The sequence below is a fragment of the Streptopelia decaocto genome, assembly GCF_964273445.1.
Source record: "Streptopelia decaocto genome assembly, chromosome: Z".
NCBI lineage: Eukaryota > Metazoa > Chordata > Aves > Columbiformes > Columbidae > Streptopelia > Streptopelia decaocto.
This window is the reverse complement of record NC_138657.1, coordinates 1,642,420-1,663,945: the sequence shown is the minus strand read 5'-3', so window position 1 is coordinate 1,663,945 and position 21,526 is coordinate 1,642,420. Positions and strand designations below refer to the sequence as shown.

The window sequence follows — 21,526 nt, the reverse complement described above, 5'->3', positions numbered from 1 at the left end:
AAATTAGTATTAAATGGAAATGTAAAGATTACAAAGGTCAATGTCAATGAGCATTCGTGTGACACTATTACTGACTACTCATAGAAACAGGTACTGTCCCTTGAAACGCTGCATGAAGGTCTGTTCGCTCTATCAGCAATTCCGACATACAACCGCTATATCCTTTGTTTATATGGGCAATTACTGTCAGGATAGCAACGACCACAATCTTCAAGAATATTCATCAGAAAAAAGCGATATTACTTTCAGTAGTCAATGATTAAATTCAGTAAGCCCTGTAACTCCAATAAATCCAACACTGGAAAGATAATTAATAGCATTTTTACCAAATGGTACATGACTTCACCAGTAAAAGAGACTAAACTACAGACACACTAACGCGTACAAAACTCCTTGAAAAATCATTACAAGGATTTAAAACAATTGGACCCTAATGTCAGATCTGCAGGGAAGGTGGATGTTTCCTGAGAAAGGCACAGCAGGGTACTCTCCTTGTCTTGTTTTGATATATCCTACTCGCCCTCCGGGTTTGCTGTGTTTTAAAATGAAGTATGCTCACTTTTTAATCACAGATGAACACTGAAAGCTTTTCGTAGTCCCTCTTCATTTAATCAGCACAGCAAAATTAACTTATAAATATACCGTGGTGCCTTCTGGTCAGTGTACCTGTTCAAATTCTGCAAGATACACCCACTAAATTGTCCACAAATATGAAATCTAAGTAGTATGAAGACACGGTTCCGATGAAAGAACCACGGTTTAGCTTCAACAATGCAATTAAGTTGCAAAAACATGCTATAAAGCCACCAATATTAAGAACTAATACATTTCATATAAGATCACTGTTCATCTGTTATTGTTAAAACTGAACAATAGCCACAAACATGCCAATAATCCAGTAAAATAAAGAACAAACAACGGCGTTTGAAAAATACTACGTTCTTACCAGTCTGTGCTCAATTTTCTTGCCTTCAGCAACTGGCTTTCAATCCAGTTTGGTCTTTGCTGTTCAATGCTTTGTATAACCTTCTGGGTCACTTGCTTAGGACCACTTTTCTGTTTTCCCATAATACTTTCCAAGCACACACGAACTAAACTGAGTTTTTCTTTGCTCCATCTGTCAAGTGTTGCACCTGTTAAAAGTTCTGCGGTATTTCCATCCTCAAATATCCGACATATAATTACAATCAAGTTCCAGACAAGCAGACCAGCTTTCCTCAATTCAGCAAAGTTTCTTGACATTTTTCTCTCAGCCAGAAAAAAGAAGTACTTAATTGGGGGAGGCAAACATGCAATCACTGTAGGTAACTTGCTGATTACAATAGATACCGCCTGAGCTGCAAGCCTCGTGAAGCCTTAAAAAAAGAAAGAAAAGAAGATATGATTAACATTAACATTCTAGTTCTACCGCAGCATGCTTCTGAATGTTGTATGATAATTTCTAACTTTCTTTTGTACTGAAAATTGGGAAAAAGCTTAAGTACTCGACACTCTAGTTTGAATTCAGTTCTGCTTCCTCCACCTAAGTCCCACAAAATCTAAACAATAAAATGAATTACAAACAGAGAGCCTAGAAAATGTGGATTCAGACTGCGACCCTCTTACCAATTAGTCCTGCTGTGCACAGTTTTTATGGAATAAACAAAAAAAGACAACAATGGTAAAAAAGTTGTCTTCAGGATTGCAGTGTAATATTTTTTCAACTTCAGGAGTGCAATATTGCACTAAGTATCTCAGGATATAAACATTTATAATGTTTAGTTTAATATCAATCCCCTTCTATGTTCAAACCTACAAAACTTCAGTTTATCAACTTTCACATAAAGTACAGTATTTTAAGTATTCCTGATATTAAAAGTAGGTATGGAAATAACTACAGAAAATATGCTGCTCGAAGACCAAGACATATCTAAAGTGAAAAAAATATACCAAAATGTGACCCACAACACAGAGTCAAGTCAAGATTTGAAAAAAACTAAGCCAAAACAAAACCCAAACGAACCAAGAAAACCCTGGACTCATTGCATTTGTATTCTCAACTCCTGCGTTTGCTTGGTTGGGTTTTAAGCCAGCTCTGTCCTAGGTGTCAGATAACCAATTTAATCTGTCACTATGTCTGAGTCTTACCTCTCACACAACGTATCAGTCCAGGCTTAGCGACAGCCTAAAGCTGCCACCCAAGTTCTAGGCTGAAGTGGGACTGAAGTGACAGTGCACAAATGTGCCTCGAGGTGCTGAACACAAAATATATATAAAGAAAGAACAGATTGATGGCCTGGCTTGCCCACAATCAGAACGTCATGCCATAATATACTAGTGATGCTGTAGTATTGCAAATAATCAGGTAAGATTTTGGTGGCAATAAATTTATGGTGAAATGTTTCCAGGCGTTAGCCTTTTCAAATAACAGAGGCTTTAGGCACAGTAGTTTATGGAAGTATATACCACAGATCAACTTTACATCTAATCACCTTCAAAATATCTCTTCCTATGAATATTAATTATTTCTCTTTCTTCAGGAACTGTTTCAACAACCAAGCGGCAGCTATTCAAAACTAAACTGCTGTGTGGCAAAGCTGGGGTGAATAAGTTGTTATCATTTCAGTCAACATTGTGTATCCAAATTTAAACAGTCCTGACTGGAAAGGTGCAAACTAAGAGAAGAACTGGTTACAGCCATTACGACAAGAGCACAGACACTGTGCTTTACTCTGCCCTGAATCGCACCTTATTGCTGCCAGATGCTAAAAACATTTTCAGTACTATTATTATCAGTACTACAATACTGATTATTTTTAAAAGCTTGTTTGTGTGTGCATGGGCATAAGCCTCGAGAAAGAATAATTGAATTTTAACGCTAAGTATGTACTTCAAAAAGAACCCCACAGGACATTTGGGAATTGTTTTGTTAAATCTCAAACTGCAACACTCATGAACTCTAATTGTTCACTTTTGATATGTACTCAATAAGGGGGTAACAAGCTTTCATGACGAATTTACAAAAAGGTACAAATTTCACCCACACTTCCCAGATTCTTTTCTCTTCATTTCCCGAGGAGTGTAATTCCATTCCTTTGGAACCGTTTTCAGTAAACTTTCAGGAACTATTTGCTTGTGCTGGTACGTTCCATAGTTTTCTGCTGCCTCCCATGAATGCATCAAAGAAATTATCTGCTTCACAATACCCTTGACTGAATTAATCAAAGTCAACTTCAAGCATCTGATGACCTCTGGCTCCGACTCGCCACAACTGGAAACTTCAGAAGGAAGAATTATTAAATATTCAGTTAGCGTAGTCATTTGTGTAAATCTGTTACAGAAAGAAGTGTTTCGGAATTCTTAGGGAAAGAAAAGTAAAGCCATTATGATTCACGGTAACTTAGACCTATTGGTCTGTTACAAACCAAAGAGCAAAACAATGTAGCATCTTGTTCCACCTTAATACAGCACTGAAAAAATACAAATTAATTTATTTCCTTCACCCTCATTTCTCCATCAATGCATTTATAAAAATTTAATTTAAGCTGACTGACATCTTCCTTTTTATATGGAATACATTTAACTATTTGTTAGACATCGATAAGGCGAACAGGTAGACCTGGTTTTCTACACTTCCTTGTCTTGACAGTATTAATGAGGTTGTGTTTATTAGATACCCAAACCGTTACGCTAGAAAACAGCAAGGGAAAAATAATATTTTGGCAAGAAAAATGCATACAAATAATAGTCATCAACAAAGACATAGCATGTTATCAGAGACTGCATGTTGAAAATAGACCATCCTAAATACCGTTATTGACATTACGACAAGTATCAATCTTCTCCACATTCTTAATAGCACAGAGAATTGCAGCTTCCCCGTCGCAGTGGCGCAGCAGTTGTCGGGCAGAGTGCTGCAGGACGTACCCAAGATGTCTTTTGACACGTCAGGTCCTTTCCTCGCCACGTCGCTTGTCTCTACATTTTGCTGATCTAAGTTTAATTCCTCTCTGCGCGGCCTTTCTGGAAGCTTCCCTGCGGTATTTCTGTATTTTCCTTCCTCTTACACTTTAAACTTCCACTTTTTGTGGTGCTATTTTTCTCTAGGGAATATCTGAGCACTTTTACCACCACCTTTTTTTTTGCTTTTGTGATATTTGTATCTGCCCTCTTGCACTCCCCCATCTTCTTCCTTTCTTTTGAGTTTTCCTGCATTTTAGCCGTCATTTGCAAGATCACCCATCTAAACCTCACCTCTCTTTTCTGGTTCGATACCGTTTTCCTTAGGGGGAGCATTAGTTGCTATAATTGTGAGGGCAGCTCCCCCTCCGCGTGGAAAATCAGGACCCTGTTGACAGCAGAGTCTATATGCCCACCAGACTATGTCTCCCTCAACAGGAGTCCTTCCTTTTCTTTTTCCACCCTTCTTTAATTATTTCTTACTTTTAAATAGCGGCAAATGTCTGCAGCTATGTAATTCACAGAAACAAAGAACTTGTATTGGAAGCGAGGTACAGAAAATACCTTCTGCCAGCCTGCTGGTAAGACAGACAAGGAAATCAGGATCCTGATTGACCACAGTGCTCCATAACCTCTGATTTCTTCCAAATTTTCACCACTGCTATGGTGACCTGATGGCTCGAAACACTTTGATTAAACTATAATTTTCAATTAAGCTTCCATAGTTTCATCTGATTTATTAAAGTACAAATAATATGCACTACATGTCTGAAAACTGACAAGGTCTAACATCAGATGTTAAATACTTATTAATAAATTAAATACCTGTCATATTGTATAAGGAATTCCACAACTGCTTTTTTTCCATGTAGGTCTCAAAAGCAATGCCAAGGGATTTGGGTGATAAAGTGCAGCAAGACAACACTGTGAAGATCATTTCAATCAGAGTAGGCTGTTTGTTATTCATCTGTTCCAAAACAGACCTTTGTTCATCACGATTCAATACTTCATTTCCTTCAAAATAAACACAAACATGGTTACAGTAATTTCCAAGTAATTCAAGTTCACAGTAATAGATAGTATTAATAAAAAAAACCTGCAAACTGTATCTGAATAATATTTCAAACAATAATAATACTTACAGATACTGAAATCTGGTCTTCCTCTGCATAATGATATTTGAATGTCTTCCTGAATTATATGTAGCTATTAAAAAAAGTCTCAAGCATGTTTGCAAACTATGGCATTTCCTTATTTAATTCAAAATGCACTCAGTACATAATTGGAATTTGCTTGTTTACTAAATATTAATCAGAAGTAAATTGTACTACTTCTGTAGAACCACATTAAAAAAATTATTACTGCTTAACTGCTCTAACAGATATATTAGTCATGTAAAATAACAGAATTCTATTTAGTTACATAAAATAAAGCAGCAGCTGCATAGTTCCCAAAATAAGTTGGCTTTGTTTTTCATTGTAAGATGAAATCGAGAAGAAATCCGTTCCTTAAAAGAGAATCTCAGCCCTGCTAAGATACAGATACCTGTTTTCAAAGATAACTATTGATTTCCATAGATTTGAGCGGTAAGCTATTACATAACATGTATTTCTCAATGTTTTTCATAATTATTGCAAAACATTCTGCCAGCTGAAGGATTATGACGTGTTTAAACCTTTGTTTGAAAGAATATAACTCAATGGTTTTGACCTGTGCTAATGATAAAGACCTCGGGTCCACACATATTTCTGAAATACACTTTTGATGTTAACAACAGTAACAGATGACCAGAGACAGAACCAATTAAACATTTGAAATTCAAATTTCTAGTTTGCAAAAGTGAAAGTTTCCGTAAAAACAAACTGTGTGGGAGTGCTGGTGTGCTGGAGGGTGGGATGGCCGTACAGAGGGGTCTGGACCGGCTGGATCGATGGGCTGAAGCCAGTTGTATGAAGTTCACCAAGGCCAAGTGCCGGGTCCTGCACTGGGGTCACAACAACCCCATGGACGCTGCAGCTGGGGAAGAGCGGCTGGAAAAGGCCCTGGGGGTGTTGGTGACAGCGGCTGAACATGAGCCAGCGTGTGCCCAGGTGGCCAAGAGGCCACAGGATCCTGGCTGGGACCAGCACTGGGGTGGCCAGCAGGCCCAGGGCAGTGACCGTCCCTGTGCTGGGACCTGGGGGGGACAAACCGCCAACCCTGGGGCAGTTCTGGGCCCCTCATCATCAGAAGGACACTGAGGCACTAGAGAGAGTGCAGAGGAGGGAACGGAGCTGGTGAGGGGCTGGAGCACAGTGTGATGGAGCGGCTGAGGGACCTGGGGGTTCAGCTGGAGAACAGGAGCTGAGGGGAGACCTTCTGATCTCTGAACTGCCTGAAAGGAGCTTGGAGCCAGGGGGGTCGGGCTCTGCTCCCCAGGAACAAGCGCCAGGAGCAGAGGAAACGGCCTCAAGTTGCCCAGGGGAGGTTGAGGTTGGATCTGGGGACCAATTTCTTCCCCAAAGGGCTGTGGGGCATTGGAACAGGCTGCCCAGGGCAGTGCTGGAGTCACCATCCCGGAGGGGTTTAAAAGGTGTTTAGACAAGGTTCTTAGGGTCACGGTTTAGTGCCAGAGTTGGGTTATGGTTGGACTCGATGACCCCGAGGGTCTCTTCCAACTGAAATGATTCTATGATTCTATGAACATGAGCAGAACCTTGTTTGCTGGAGGTGCCAGAGCCTGGCCCAGGCTGCCCAGAGCGGGTGTGGAGTCTCCTTCTGTGAGCCATTGCAGCCCCTGGGATCCTGTGTGATCTGCTCTGTGACCCTGCGTGAGCAGGGCGGGCTGGGGACACACAGAGCTCCGCTGGGGACACACAGAGCTCCTGCAGCACAAACAGCCTGGGATTCTGTGATGAGAACTCGACTGCTCAAACCAGAGCCCAATGCTCTTTCGCCTGTGCTACCTGGTGAGCTGTTCGGGCAGATTGCCAGAGGCCCCTCTTAGCCCTGCTCACTCGCCCCATGTTGGGTGACAATAAATCTGTCACTGTTTATTGCAGGGCAACAATAAACCACGGCAGATGCTCTCTGTTAACCCCTGCCCTCCCTACTAAGGAAAGAGAAGAGGAGAAAAAGGGAGAGAGACAAGTTGGAAAGTTAAAAATGCTCTAATACTACTGCGGATAATAAAGTAATGCAGGCACCCAGGTTCCTGGGATGGACTTCACAGTAAAACAGAACTGGATTCATGGACGCGGGACCTGGAACCAGGCCTAGGATCACAGGCAGGGTCCTCTTCAGATTCTGGCCATGGACAAAGACAGCGAGACCCTGCTGTTCTCCCAGTTTTATACAGCATATGATGTGGGTGGCATGGAATACCTAGTTGGTCAATTTTGGTCACTTGTTCTGTCCACCACTCCCTGCAAGTATGACCATTCCACTTGTGGGACGTCCAAAATTTATCAATGACCTTGGCTGTCACAGCAGTAAGTATAAACCTGGGCCTTTTTCTGCACACCATTCCTGCTGTTATCAGCTCCAGAGATAACACTGTCTGAAAAACATGCAGCCAACTTCAGATAAATGCAGCTAGGAGAATTTAGCTGAAAGGAAAATTCATTAAAAGAAAATTGGTCTTGTTTTAAACAAAACCAGGATACCAGTGTAAAACATAAGTCTTGTGCTTTTAAGCAAGACCTTCAGGAATCCATTCGGGAGCCATTCAGAGGCTAAACATCACAAGATCAGTATGCTTTCATCAGATTTTCCTTCTTTTACCCTGAAGCAGATAGTTGCCTTTATCATAAGAGCATCTGACCCTTCAAAGCTCCAGTTGAAATGCAACATCCTTGACTTTTCTGACTGATGAACTGGCATGGATAATGTCAGCTGGTTGAAAGGTTTAACAACTTGATCAGTATAGCTGGCTAAATATTATGAATTAGGAGTCTGCAGAAAGACATGTAGATTCCTCTTGCCTTAGAAATTTTCTTTAACATTTATTAGCTCACCTGTCATAACATTAAATATTCATCTTAGTTTGAGCTCCATTGCAGCCTCCTTGTTAATCATCACATAAGAACTATATTTATATGATAGGCATCATACTTACTGCCCACTGATGCTTCCCTCCATATATTTATCTTTTTTCCACTCACTGCATTTATATATCAAAAGCTAATCTGTGAAGGAAATCTAAAGCTCCTATAGGAAGCTCAAAGGAGATGCTTCTTTTCCATTTTAGCAGGACTTACATCCATACACTAATACCATCTATATGTTAGGTATTTGTTGAAGAAAATCTACTATGTGTTATCTCGTATAGCACAATGTTCCATATGCACAGAGGACACCAAAATAAATTAAAAATATTATTAATGTTATTAATAAATCTTTTTATAATAAAATCATTTATCTAGTGAGTAACAGCTATGCCTTAACCAGTCACAATGAATCACTCTTCCCATGACAAAACAATGCACTTAACCTCTTGGGATAGTACCATGTATTTATAAAAAAACATTTAAAAGAGGCAGACTTACTAATGTAATTTATCCACATTTCTTTCTTACTGACAGAAATACCTCCCAGTAACTTTCTGACATTATCACACTCATCCAGCTCTTATCTGCAACTGATTTAGCCACGAAATGGATCTTACCCAGCTTAGAAAATCTTCTGTTATTGATTCTAGAATTCTTCCCGATTGAATCCTAACAAGACAGAGAAGCTATAAACAGTTGTGCTGTCTTTTTTGACCAAAAGATGTAGCCAAAATTCAAATTTCTACATGCTGTTTCATTTAGGTAGAGAAAGTGAATATGGAGCCAGTTAGTTCTTCTATTTGCCACGAGCATAAAACTTCTGCTTTCTTTATAGCTTAAATCACAGCAGCTGATGAGAATTTAAAGAATGCAAAAAGCATGTATTTTGTTTACAGAACAAAATTTTTCAGCAGGCAGCCTGCACCACTTGCTTCCTTGCGCTATGTTCTCAGTGCTTCTTCTGTCACCGTTTTTGTTTCCCTATTCTTTCTCTATCTGTTCTGGTAGATCATTTTACTTGTCTCTCATAGAGTGCTCCTCTCCAATGCAATCATTCTCCAGTCAGCCTTGACAGCTAGAATCTATTCTAACTTTGAATATGACTTCATTTTGGCAGAAAGTCTATTATTCCGGTTTTTAATTCCAAAAAGAAATTTTAAATCATAGTACTTCAATCTTGAATGAAATGCGGATCTTAACCCTACCCATTCCAATTTAGTAAACCCCAAATAGTAATATCTCCCATATCAGCTGCAACCTGTGAATCCAATAAATCCTGAATTTGTGACAACTAAAAAACTTGAAAACAAGACAAAAAGACTGTAAAAAACTTTACATCAGCTGCCCATAAATTATTAACATACTGGCAAACTACTTTTTTTGCCTTAGTGCCATGATCTGGTCAATGGGCTGGAGTTGGACCAAGGGTTGGACTCGATGATCTCTGAGGTCTTTTCCAACCCAGTCGATTCTGTGATTCTGTGATTCTGTGATATACTAATAGATCACCAATCCCATAGTATTTCTCTCATTCAGCTCCCTTTAGAAATTTTCCTCCGCAAACACCTTACTTTGAACTATCTGAGAAGCAGCTCCCATTAATGAATCTCTGGGTTAATGGCTTCTGTGAAATCCGTCTTACCTGGGCCGAACGGAAAAATCACTACTGTCAGAGTCCCTCCATCACTGATTTTATGAAACAGCATGCGGAAATCATGCCATTCTGCTAGACAAAATTCAATGAGGTAACAATGAATTTATTTCTGTTGCCACATTACCCGCTTTGTATTACCACATGTATTGGGATCAATTTTGAATAAGTTACCCTCTTAAAACATATTCAGTCTAAAGGTTTTCTTTACCATAAATGAGTAGGTTTTTGAAAAGCTATCTGTATGATCATATGACACAGTCACAGAGACTATCACAAACGATGTCAAGAGGTACGTGATTTTCATCAGGGCTCTTTTACAGTCCAAATGGAAATTCCTGTTTGATATTTCAGAAAATCCATAAAATCTGTTTACTGTTTTCTTTAGCTTATCACTGGAAAGTCATCAAAAGGAACGGGATATCTGATTAAGGTCCCCTTGCTATTGACCTCACAACTACAAGTACATCATGCCAGTAAATACGTCCACCATTTCACCACACTGGTTACACTGCTACAGGATCTAATAATTTTATTAGTCAAATGGGTATTTTGAGGAGATCCCGCTTTAAAGATAGTTTTCTGATGTTTCAACGTTGGGCTACCATGGTGCAGTTTGCTACCATGATGAAGCTAAGAAAACTTTCAGGGGCACTCACAATCTCATCCCAAACGATCCACAAATATCTGGAGCAGCATATCTGCACAAGCATATAAATTCCTCTTAGAGACATGCTTGTATTCTCCTAATGAGGACAGTGTTGCAAATTAACCCCCAAGTTTTGTGGAAAAGCCTGCAAGACTATATTACCCAAAAATTGTGTGTGGTTAAACTACGGGACTAATGCATTTGCTAGTTTTTCCAGTTGCGTGGTAGATTGTCCCTCAGAATTATTAAGTCCAAGGAATCATTATAAGGAAGTACAAAAATAATCACCTTCAAGTACTTGAAAAAACAAGTTTTAAATTGCTATACAGATTTAGCCAACACCAAGGATTTTTAATGGAGATGGTAGTTTATTTAGGGAATGCACACTTTCTTTTGTAATACCCTCCCAAGTAAGGTCAGTTTGTAAAGGTAAAACCTTTCACTGTTATTTTAGGGTAACTTAAGAAAAATCAGTGCTATTTACCTTTAAATGCCTAAAACTAATTAACTTAATGACGTTTAATTAAAATGTAATTGCTGCTTAAAATTTGCCTTGAAATGCTACACTATACATTGTAGCAGTTAAAAAGCTGCTGCACAACTGACAAAGAATTGGAACAGAGGAAGAAAAAATGTTTCCATTCTACAAATATATTTTTGAGTAATTTCTCTTGCCAGAAAATGGTTTATAAAAGCACAGTCTTAGAAAACTTCGTATCTAGGGAGTTGGCTGATACTGGAAATCCTCCCTTCCCCATTCTGCTTATGCATGCAAGGTAAATTACCTCTTTTTGAAGCATCTCACATTTCTTCGGGTCCAATTTCAGATTTGCAGCCTTATCACAGAATATGCGCAAATGTTTCTATCAGTTCTTATTTCAAAGTTTTAGTGGGGACCAAGATATCATCTAGGTTTAACTGCACAGGCTACACAATACCCTCTTCCATTAGTCTCTCAAATACGCATTGTGCAAGCCAAAAACATCTGGTGAAACTGCCAATGGCTCGTCCTGCTGTGAAGGCAGTTTTCTTCCAGTTTATCTCCACATGCCACTATTGACTTTAAAGTTGTTTGTAGTAAATGAAATTAACTCTCTGTAACAACTGTAGCCTCATGTGTCCATTGTAATGAGTAAAGGGTTTTTTCTAAAGGAATACATTGCTTTTTCTATTGTACGTCATCAACTTGGTGCTACCATCTCTTCTTCTTAAAGAAAAGTATCTATGAGGTGCGATGATGGGTTGAAGGCCTTGTTGACAACTTCTCAGTCACCTCTTTCTTTTCTGCTATTGATAAACAGTGAGGTGTCTGTTGACTGATGAAGTTCCCTTTTTGGTATTTGTCCTCTGTTGGGCCAATGCAATACAATAAAGCTATTGCTTTTTTGCAAAGAATAACTTCTGGTTCCTGGAAATAAAGAGTCTCAAACGAGAAGTCAGACATGGTTCTGCTGGCATGCTGTGCATTTAGACCTAGTGTGATAGAAATTCTCAGATTTCACTTTCACCTTTCCTGTTCTCACATCAGCACCTTCTGGAGTCAGTAACTCATATTATGCAAGCACCACTTCCTTTATTCCTCTGTTATTTGTTGCTTGTCAAAATAATCCATTTCTGCTTCATATGTATGGATGATAAAGCAATTCTGATAAAAAATTCCATCAAGAAAATTGAATACCCATTTGTTTTGTCAGAAAATTAACAGAGTTTCATCTGCCTTTCTTATTTCCCCCCACAAAGGCACAGCAAAGGCCCCAGACCCTTCACTCACTCAAGAACATGCCTTAGAATAAATTTGTTGAATGTTGGACCTATAGAAAACAACTCTGGGATTATATTACACTGTAATTAGCTGTAATTCAATACATCTAGGCTATCTAGACTGGTAGTTTAAGTTATAGAGGTCTAATATGCAAACCCAATTTTTTAATTGTATTTTCAAAGGTGACTTTTACACAGTGGTCACACTCGCTGGAGACAAATAAATGGTTCAGTTTGGGGTTTCTTGATTTATTGCCTTTGGTGTTTTCATATTTGAGGAGCATTTTACTTTTTACGTACATTTCTTGTATCAAATTGCACAAAAAGGCGACAAAAGTCCAAATCTTATAACCTCCCTGTCCTGATAGCTTACAGGTACATATATGGAGTTCCAATAGCTTCAACAAATATGCCAAAGTTCTTATATTTAGCAACACTGAATCATGCATATATGCATTCCCTCAAAACACTCTTTCTACTGAGATAACAACTTTGCCAATCCCAACAGCACTCCCTACTATGACAAGGAACATACGTTATTTCTGACCCTTACCATGCTACAACCATATGAGAACAATGCGAATGCAATGAAATTAAATGTTTTTGCGTGATGCCTGTGGTAAGTACCCCAAAGTATTCCCACGATACAAAAAAGTGTTATCATTACCTAAATACACCTACAGATAAGCGCCTCTTTACACAGAATATTTGCCTGCCGGTCTGTTTTTTACAGGGAAAAGGAAAGATCAAGTGTAAAATAAAGTAAAACATGACAAGGCTTTTTTTAATTAAAAAAATTCTTACCATCTAGTTGAATACAAGGGAGTTTTGCTATCACTCATGTAAATCACTCAAAAACTATGGTATACTTAGCTTTTTATCTGTTTTCATGCATAATATTGTACATTGCAAAATTTTAGTATCGATGAGTATATAAGTCTGTAAGCCATTTATCCTACTGAACAGAGGAATCCAAAACTGTTACTGCTAGTACTAAGGTATAGCTTATTAGCCCAAATTTCCTTATGCTAATACCTAACAGCTCAAAAAAAAAAATACATTAGCTTCTATAGCATCAGACAGCTGCTGTACAGGTGAAGGAATAACGAATACAATCATTTTATTGTTAGAGAATTAATCCTATTGAAATTTATTTTGAAGATATGGATCATCGCAGGTTTCAACTTTATCTCAACTAAAAGTTTATTCACACCAGTGTTGTAATTACTTTAATAAAGTCTGTGTAAATAGCACATTTTCTAATTCAAACTAGCACATATTTCCCCGAGGCTCAAGAGGTTGGTCAGTCAATAGATTAATACATTCTGTCACTTAATACCTGTGATAATTTAAGCAGCTAGTAAAATTCAATACTGGATAACACTAGGGTAAGAACATGATCCTGATCAAACATTAGCCAGTCTCCGTAAAAGATGACAGGTATTTGAATAGGCAAGTGGATGCAGTGCAGCTCTCAATAAGACAATGTTGTGCCCCTGACGAATGTCAGACCACTTTAAAATGACATAACTAAATTATTTATATTTAATATTATGTGGACTCAATAGTTTTTTTGATAAGAGGGGAGAATTCTTTTGCTAAAGAAAGATAGAAATGGAGAGTCTCATTCACTGTTACTGCAAAATTATGTCGAACAGGTGATTATACTGTTAACTCTTCAAAAATCTGATCATTTGATCCAAAAGGTATTAAAAGGAAAGACATGATAAGGTTTGTTGCTTCAAACGCAGTATTAGCAAAATGAAAAGAAAACCTTGTAGAACCACTCTTTTATTTATTCTACTTTCATAGCGGCATTAATGAGAGCATTAACATGAGGGAGCATATAAATGTACTTCTAGAATGCCTACAGTGACAAACACATAATAAACAAAACCTCTAAGAAGCTTTTCACTGTTGAAATGTAATTTTGAAAGTGATCTTTCAGACTATTAATCCACTTAAAAATCTGTGTGAAGCAGCTGTGGTATCAAAGGTCTATTAAGTTCAAATTCCTTTTGGCTCCTTTGCGTTTACAATAGGAGTTTATTTTTATCAAATTGTAGTCTGCTTTAAAACTATGAATACTCAGGTGGACTGCAAAACATTCCCATTTACCCATCCAAGAAGTGCCCTAAGGATAGCTGAATGGCTACTGATACCCCACGAAAAACGGCTGACAGCCTTCCTTCAATATTTAAGTAGTTAAAAATCTGTGTTTTTCAGTAATGCAATGATTGACAATATCAATACCTACCTGAACTTCTTAGTAAAATTTTCACTAAGAGACAATCGTGATGTAGCAACGTTTCCAAAAGCAAGTTGAAATTACAGTACGGCTGGGACAAGAGCAGCTTCAGCTGGCCCTGGGTTGCTATTTCTCTGGCTGATGGAGTCCTTTCAAAATACAAGACAAAGACAAAATAATGAGGTTAATTTATCTATGAAATTAATAACCTTAAAGTGCAGATGTAATGCTAGCTCCCTTAAATGTCAATTCCTCCCAGATTACTCTCAAAACGCTTTCATGCTTGCTTACTTTAAGGCAGCTCAGGGAAGGAATTACATTTAATCTCAACTAGCTAAAAGCAAATTAACATTTGGTAGCCTGCCAAAGTTATAACTGATACAAAGCAACCTCAGTTATCTCTTTCATGGAACCATGTTTGCCTTGTTCTAGGAGGCAAAAAGGATTTTTTTACACATTTTTAATTTTTTTTTGTGCTTGAATAACTTTAAGGCTATTATTCTTTAGTTCACTGTTACGTTAGTAAGAGCTCTAAAGTGTCCTGAACAAAGTATATGAAGATTTTAATCAAAGAAACAGAGAGAATACTCAAAAGGGCGGCAAGATTCCCCATTAGGGTGACCAGTTATTACATGTCCTGAAAAATCCACATGAAATATTAGACTGGTTGCATAACTGCTTTGCCATCAGGGAGAAAGTGTAGAACAAATTAATTTTTAGCTTTTCAGGAGATTGCAGTTTGTTTTCCGTTTGCAGTTTCCACACTCTGCAAAAGTTTAGGTTTCCAAACAGAAATATTCCAGAGTTTCCTCTGAACTCATCCAGTGACACAACACGAACCCTTGAACTCACACCGGAGCAATCAGATTAAATTAAAAAAAGAAAATCTCATCCCGCAAGATGTTTATCACCCATTGTATCTACTGTTCTCAAATTTTCAAAATTGGCTTGCGTGTGCTTTTTTTCCTTGAAAGTTTAATTTTTAATGATTTTGAAGGTTTTACATTTAAATTTCAGCTGATGTTCAGCCAATGTATTTATTCATTTTGGCTACAAGTTTATACAACAATAGTTGCTAACACTGAGAGTTTATGCACCACATATGTAAACCTCTATGCACATAAATTTTACATGCACCAGTGTAAAAGCTACATATGCACTGACTCATTAACTATGCAGGCATAAACATTATCTGCCAGTACACACACAACACCTTCAGCATCAGTTAAAGCCTTCGTTATCAGGAGCTACATCTTCCTGCCATGAAAACTCATGTACGGCTTTGTGATTTTCATCTGGTACATTATATATAACTGTTGACAATATACCCTGGCTCGACGATTTTCCATACAAGCACATACTGGATTCTAATAATATTTATCAAAAATATATATGCATTTAAAACTTGTTAGACCCTGCAGCCAAAATAACTTTTCCATGTTTAAAATACGTTTTGCTTTCAAACTTTCAACATTAGGTCTTGGCATTCTTATACTATTATCTTAATTTCTCTATGCTGAAGGTTAGTTATAAATACGTATGTTACGAACCAATTAATAGTTACTAATTAAGGTTTAAATTAAAACTATTACTATATTCACACTAGAATTAGCGCTGTGGCTGAAAGCAAACTCAACACTTCACTAATCCAGTTAAAATATACAATCCAGTTTCAGCTTTTCCTCCCTTGAATACCACATTATCATACCTAATAATGTCACTCATTGCCTTCAAACCATAAAAAAAAAAAGGACAGGTTTGGTCAATTAGATTCATAAAATATAATATTTTAAATGACTTGAGAAAAATGCCATTTTTAGAATATTTGAGTTGAAATAAAACTTGTCTGTCATTGACCAGATGGGAAGTTATCATGTTGTAATATACACCAGCTCTTGGCTCTTTAAGCCTCTTGCAAATTGAAATGTACAATGGTGTGACTCACTTGGAGGAAAAATAAAGTATAGCAGACATTCCCCACAGCCATGAAGATAGCACCAATAAATGCACCGAGAAGTTTTGTAATGTGCATATGGAGAGGCATATGTTCTGCCATCCTCGTAGCTCGGTACTAGTGAAAATACGACTAGCCTCACAGAAAGTGACAAAAGGTGAAGTACATATAAATATCACACATAAAAACGTTCGGTTTTGTACAGTAAAAGAGAAAAAAAATAACTCTGATTTGCAAATGGTATGATTATAATAAACCCCAAATGAAGCAAAGAACGCATCACAATTACCGCTAAAGGAACTGTAATATAAATTATCAGTAATTAGTTTTATAACCAACTATGGTATCTTGGTTAGTATCCAAGACATAAAAAAAGAAAAGCTCAATGATAAGTTCAAGATTTTATAACACAAATAAACACTAATTCATGTTAATGTTGATTAAGATGTTGAAGTCAAATAGACAGAAGAAAACAGACCGTAGCCATTGTTAGGCATGAAAAATAAGATAGTAAATCAGGTTAAATAATTAAATTGTGAACAAAATAATTTCAGGAAATGGCAAAACTTTATCTTGAAATACCAAGCTTAGGAAGAGAAAATACTTAATAGGTATATTTATGTCAAGTTAGAGTGTTCAGTTAAAAACTAGGTAGACACACCTGGGAGGTGAACAATGGCCTGTACTTCCAATTTTGTTACATGAATATGTATTTTTATTAGATGCATGAAGTAAAAATATAAAACAATCCAGGAAAAGTTAGGTAGTTCTAAAAAAATAGTTTTCTGCACTATTTAAACATAATGTGTCTTGTTAATATTCTAAATGCAATATTTCATGAAAGAAAAGCTTCCGTGACATAAATATACAATAACAAAGTTTGAACCTCAGAATATGTTTCTCAAATTGCTTCATTATATAGAGGGTCTTTCCTTGATTTTCCTGAGAAGCTGAAAGGTGTGTTTTTAAAAGAAACATTAAATATTTTACCAACATATTTCACTCATTATCAGTGGGACAGTTCACATGGCTTTATATACACGGACTGTCCTCACACAGGCACACTAATTGTATCTTCTCAGAGACACGCTTTCTTTTGGACTCCACATTTTCCCATTTGGTGCTCAATGTTTATTTTCTCACCTTTCATCCATGGAAAATATGTAAATGCTGGAAAGCTCCGCAATAGTTTTCTGCTATTTATTCAAGACAAACCTGTCATAAATAGCATCAGTAAATTGCTAATTCCACCTCAAAAAAGAGAAGTATGTCGGACTGAACAGGTAGCAGGATTTCCTTTACCTATTTCTACGCAGCAGAAAGTACTCACTTGTGAAGCCATCTTCCAAAACCCATAATATACAGTTTAATTTAAATTTTGAGTACTGGCCTTGGATTAGGGCATCGAAAAGCTCCTTGTCTTTTTATCTTGGTGCAGTGAGCCCTTAATAAAGTATAAATTTTCCCAGAAATAGAGTAGATCTCTTTTAAGTGATCATGCAGTCACTCCCTCTCCTGTATCCCCCTTCTCCTCTCCTTCTTCTCCACCCATGCATAACATAGAAAAACACCAACAAATTTCCTTGAAGCACGAGGTAGACATCCCACAAACACACGACCTTCCAAGCTTTAGAAAACCTTAGATTACTATTTCAAACAGAGAAAAGGACACATTCTGAATTCAACTGTTATTCAGGCTGTTTGGCGCTTGAGTTAGCGAACCACACAGTTGACTGTGGTTCAGGAGGAACCAGAGGTTCCAGGGAAGGAGACAACAGTTCTGTTGACACGTAGTGAAGGCTACGGAGAGAAATCAGCATGTTTTATGCAGTAAAGGGCAAAATCATAGGGATGGTATTGTGATGTACAAGGTACAAGACATTGCATGCACGAGGTAAGAGGTAATAAACCCACAGAACATTGGTCTTCAATAGGTCACCATAGGTCACCACCCAAATGATAACGTATTCCTCAAAAATATAACAATACTTTCTCACGAAACATAATAAGAACTCAAAAAAGCAGCTTTTCATGAAGATGGAGAGTGAAAATCTCTCAGGAAATAACTTCTGAAGAGGAGGAGGAGGTGAAGGGGTTAGGAGAGGATCTGCACTGGTGTGGCAGTGATTCAGGTTCAAAATTAGAAAGGGAATGACAGCACAGCTGGTAGCATATGTCTCATATGTATCTCGTCATTATATGCAGTGACACAGAAAAAAAAATTAAGCTTTTGCCTCTAATCATGCAGTAATCTCCCAAAAAATCAACTACGATCAAGCAGCATATTTTTCAATGAGTTATTTATATATCAGACCTTTTTTTAAACTAGCAATCATAAACAGAGAGGCATACATTCTTTACCTCCCCTTTAATTATGTCTTTCAAAACAGCAACTCTGCTGAACTACATTATTGTCACTCTTTAATTAAAGCAAGAAAACCTCAGCCTTACAGATATTCAAATATCAAACATAATTAATATACTAGCAAAAAGCTACACAGTGCACTGCTTTTAGTGCGACCTTTCTTATGGACTCTTAAAAGCGTAAAGAATAGATAACAGCAATGAATTTAAAGAAAATATCTCTATTTTTTAAAAATCAGAATATTAACTAGACATTTATTCAGATATATTCTTTAAAATGTAACAGTATTTGATTAACGATGTTGACTATCTGGTGATTCTTTTACAACAATCGATTTTTGATACTCACTTGAGTAAGGAAGCACAGGATGATGGTATGCAGAATAACCAGTGTAATGGATGGTAAACGACTTTTGAAAAATCTTGAGGAAGATGTTCATCAGAATTGTCCAGAAATATCCTGAAAGAAAACAAATACTTCTCAATTACATGGAAGACAGAAGATTGCTTTGGATCACTAGTACTAAATATGTATAAATAGAAGACAGAAAATCCCTTAAGATAGATAATACTAATACTAATACTAATACTAATACTAATACTAATACTAATACTAATAAATAAAATTTAACTTATGTACTGTTAAAAACGTCATTCTTTATCTTATTTAGTTTCAGTCTTTGAAACTTGGTATCTAGCACTGTCAGTGCTGTTAAAAGCAGTGTTCTTCACATTTTTACTCCTAGGTAGCACATTTTCAAACTGCGATTGAAAATCCACTGAATAAGCAAATTGCTCTTCAGACATTTATTTCTACAGCTCTTTTCTTTCTGCATAATACATATTATCTATACTTTTATTATAATTGTAAGTAAAATGCATTTTGAAATAATTATAATGATTCTCTTTCGAATAAGATGCAAGTAGATACAGACTTTGGATTAAACTGGACGAATATTTGAATCAGAAGCTGGACCTTCACTGGCTTCTGAGAAATAAAATACTGACTGAAAAAACGTTGTTTTCAAATCTAAGGACTACTGAAGAATTAGATAAGCTTGGTTTATGTCACTTTTGCATGACTTCTCTTACCAAAAGGATGTGAGAGGCAAAAATCAGATGTGTCCAATCCACTGATACTAAAAGTTGACTTTTTTTGTTAATTAATGATATTATACGACTAAAATATATATAAGAAAATGATTATAGATTTTAGTGTTTTTCATTCATTATTATTTAATAATAAATAATAATAAATATTTCAGTATTTGTACAATTCTTCAGCAACCACCAGCATGCAACAGTGTGTGATAGGAATGGATGGATACCCCTTGGCCTATTCCGTTCTTATTGTCATTTACACTGAATACAGTTCCAGAGACAGGATAGAGTCTGTTACATCCATTAACATAATCAACTATCACTCCTTTTGCACTTAACTTTTCAGCTTACGTGGCTGTGATTTTTCCTCTTAATAACTTTCCTTCTCTGAAGCTGGTTTCTTTATGTATCACGGCTGGGATTTTCTAAGCTATATAAAGAAGATAACTACTTTTAAAAATGCCACTTCTACAGAACTCATTTGTGACATATTTCCTTTACTTTCCGAAGTGATTCAATGACACTCCCAATTTTGAGTCAGTGCTCTTTCTGTTGCAGTAAGAGTAGAAGGACATTTAAAAATACCTCAGGAAAAGACATGAGGACTTTCTGGGGACAAGAGAATCCTTTTACAAGACTTAAAAAAGCTGCTGCTACAACATGGAAACAGTGAGAGTGGATCTAAATACAGAATGGAAATGCATTGGAGTCTTCAGGAACTCCGAATTTAAAAGGTAAAATCTCCTCTTATAGTGTGCATTAATAGTATTTGCGTTTTGTCATTTAATTATTTTAAATTATTTTTCAACTATTTTTCATGGCTGCATATACGTAATTAAGAAGTGTAGCTACAGTCTGTAATATACTATATAAAATGCTATACAGTCACTGTCTGCCAACAAGAGCCCAGATGAAAGACGAGAGGGAATTACACTTTTCAATGAGAAAGACAGGTGTAGAGCTTCTGAACTTCTACAAGAGATAGAATGATTTACTTGGACATTAATTTTACTAATCAAACAAAATCAGTAGTAAGAATTTACTACAGTGTTCAAAATGACCTTGAGTAAGCAATATCTGAGCAGGATTAGCAAATCCTGTGCTTCGTGAATTCACGAAAACCTGAAGATTAAAAATAAAGCTGACTCTAATATAGATAAAGGGAGAACTTGAACTAGAAAATAATTATTTTAAAGACAACAATTTCAACATTGTGAGAAAACCAAAGGGAAAAATTTCATTGTCTCTCATCCTCTGAAATATTTTTCTTAATACAGCAAAGCATAGAACCATCCTCCTACAAGAAAGCATGATAAATACAGTTTTGGTAGAAATCGGATAAAAAAAGACCACGTCTTGTCTACTGATAGTGTTTGAACTGTTTGAGAGAATTCTGGGCTAAAGCAGCTTGACAATTGTGTTTCTTCGCTGTCTCCTAAGGACAGACACAGGGTATATTACACTTTTGGACTTTGAGGCCTATAACGAAACCTCTACACAAATTTTCAACGTGAGATGGAGATCACCTGGGGGCTCTAAAGGTTGTTTAAATATTACGATAACTTCAAATGCTATGAAAAAAATCAAGCATCTAAGGATAATACAACAATTCTGGTGCCAGTATTTCTCAGTGCCCACTGCTGGCTATGTAATTCTTGCCAGGAAAACCCAACTCTGTGCCAGACAGTTTAATTCAACTACTCTTCTGACAGAAGTATAATAATAGCTAGTAGGAAATTTGTTTTGACTACGAGTTATGTTAAAGCAGCTGCCTATAGTCTCAAAGCAGTGGATAGCATCTGTGAAAGTATTTAATACCACAGCAAGATTC

At 36.9% G+C, this 21,526-nt stretch overlaps 1 protein-coding gene across 2 annotated transcripts in view; it reads right to left on the bottom strand.

The window, feature by feature from the left end:
- KIAA0825 overlaps positions 1-21,526 on the bottom strand; it is a 237,978-nt gene that overhangs the window by 132,302 nt on the left and 84,150 nt on the right. The window contains exons 12-16 of one of the 2 annotated variants that reach the window (XM_082074214.1): positions 18,944-19,054; positions 14,286-14,425; positions 4,765-4,953; positions 3,024-3,338; positions 947-1,355 (exon numbers count right to left, since the gene is read on the bottom strand). In XM_082074214.1, coding sequence (XP_081930340.1) covers positions 947-1,355; positions 3,024-3,338; positions 4,765-4,953; positions 14,286-14,425; positions 18,944-19,054 — 1,164 coding nt within the window. The remainder of the gene's footprint in view (positions 1-946; positions 1,356-3,023; positions 3,339-4,764; positions 4,954-14,285; positions 14,426-18,943; positions 19,055-21,526) is intronic. The other variant, XM_082074215.1, reaches the window with a different exon arrangement.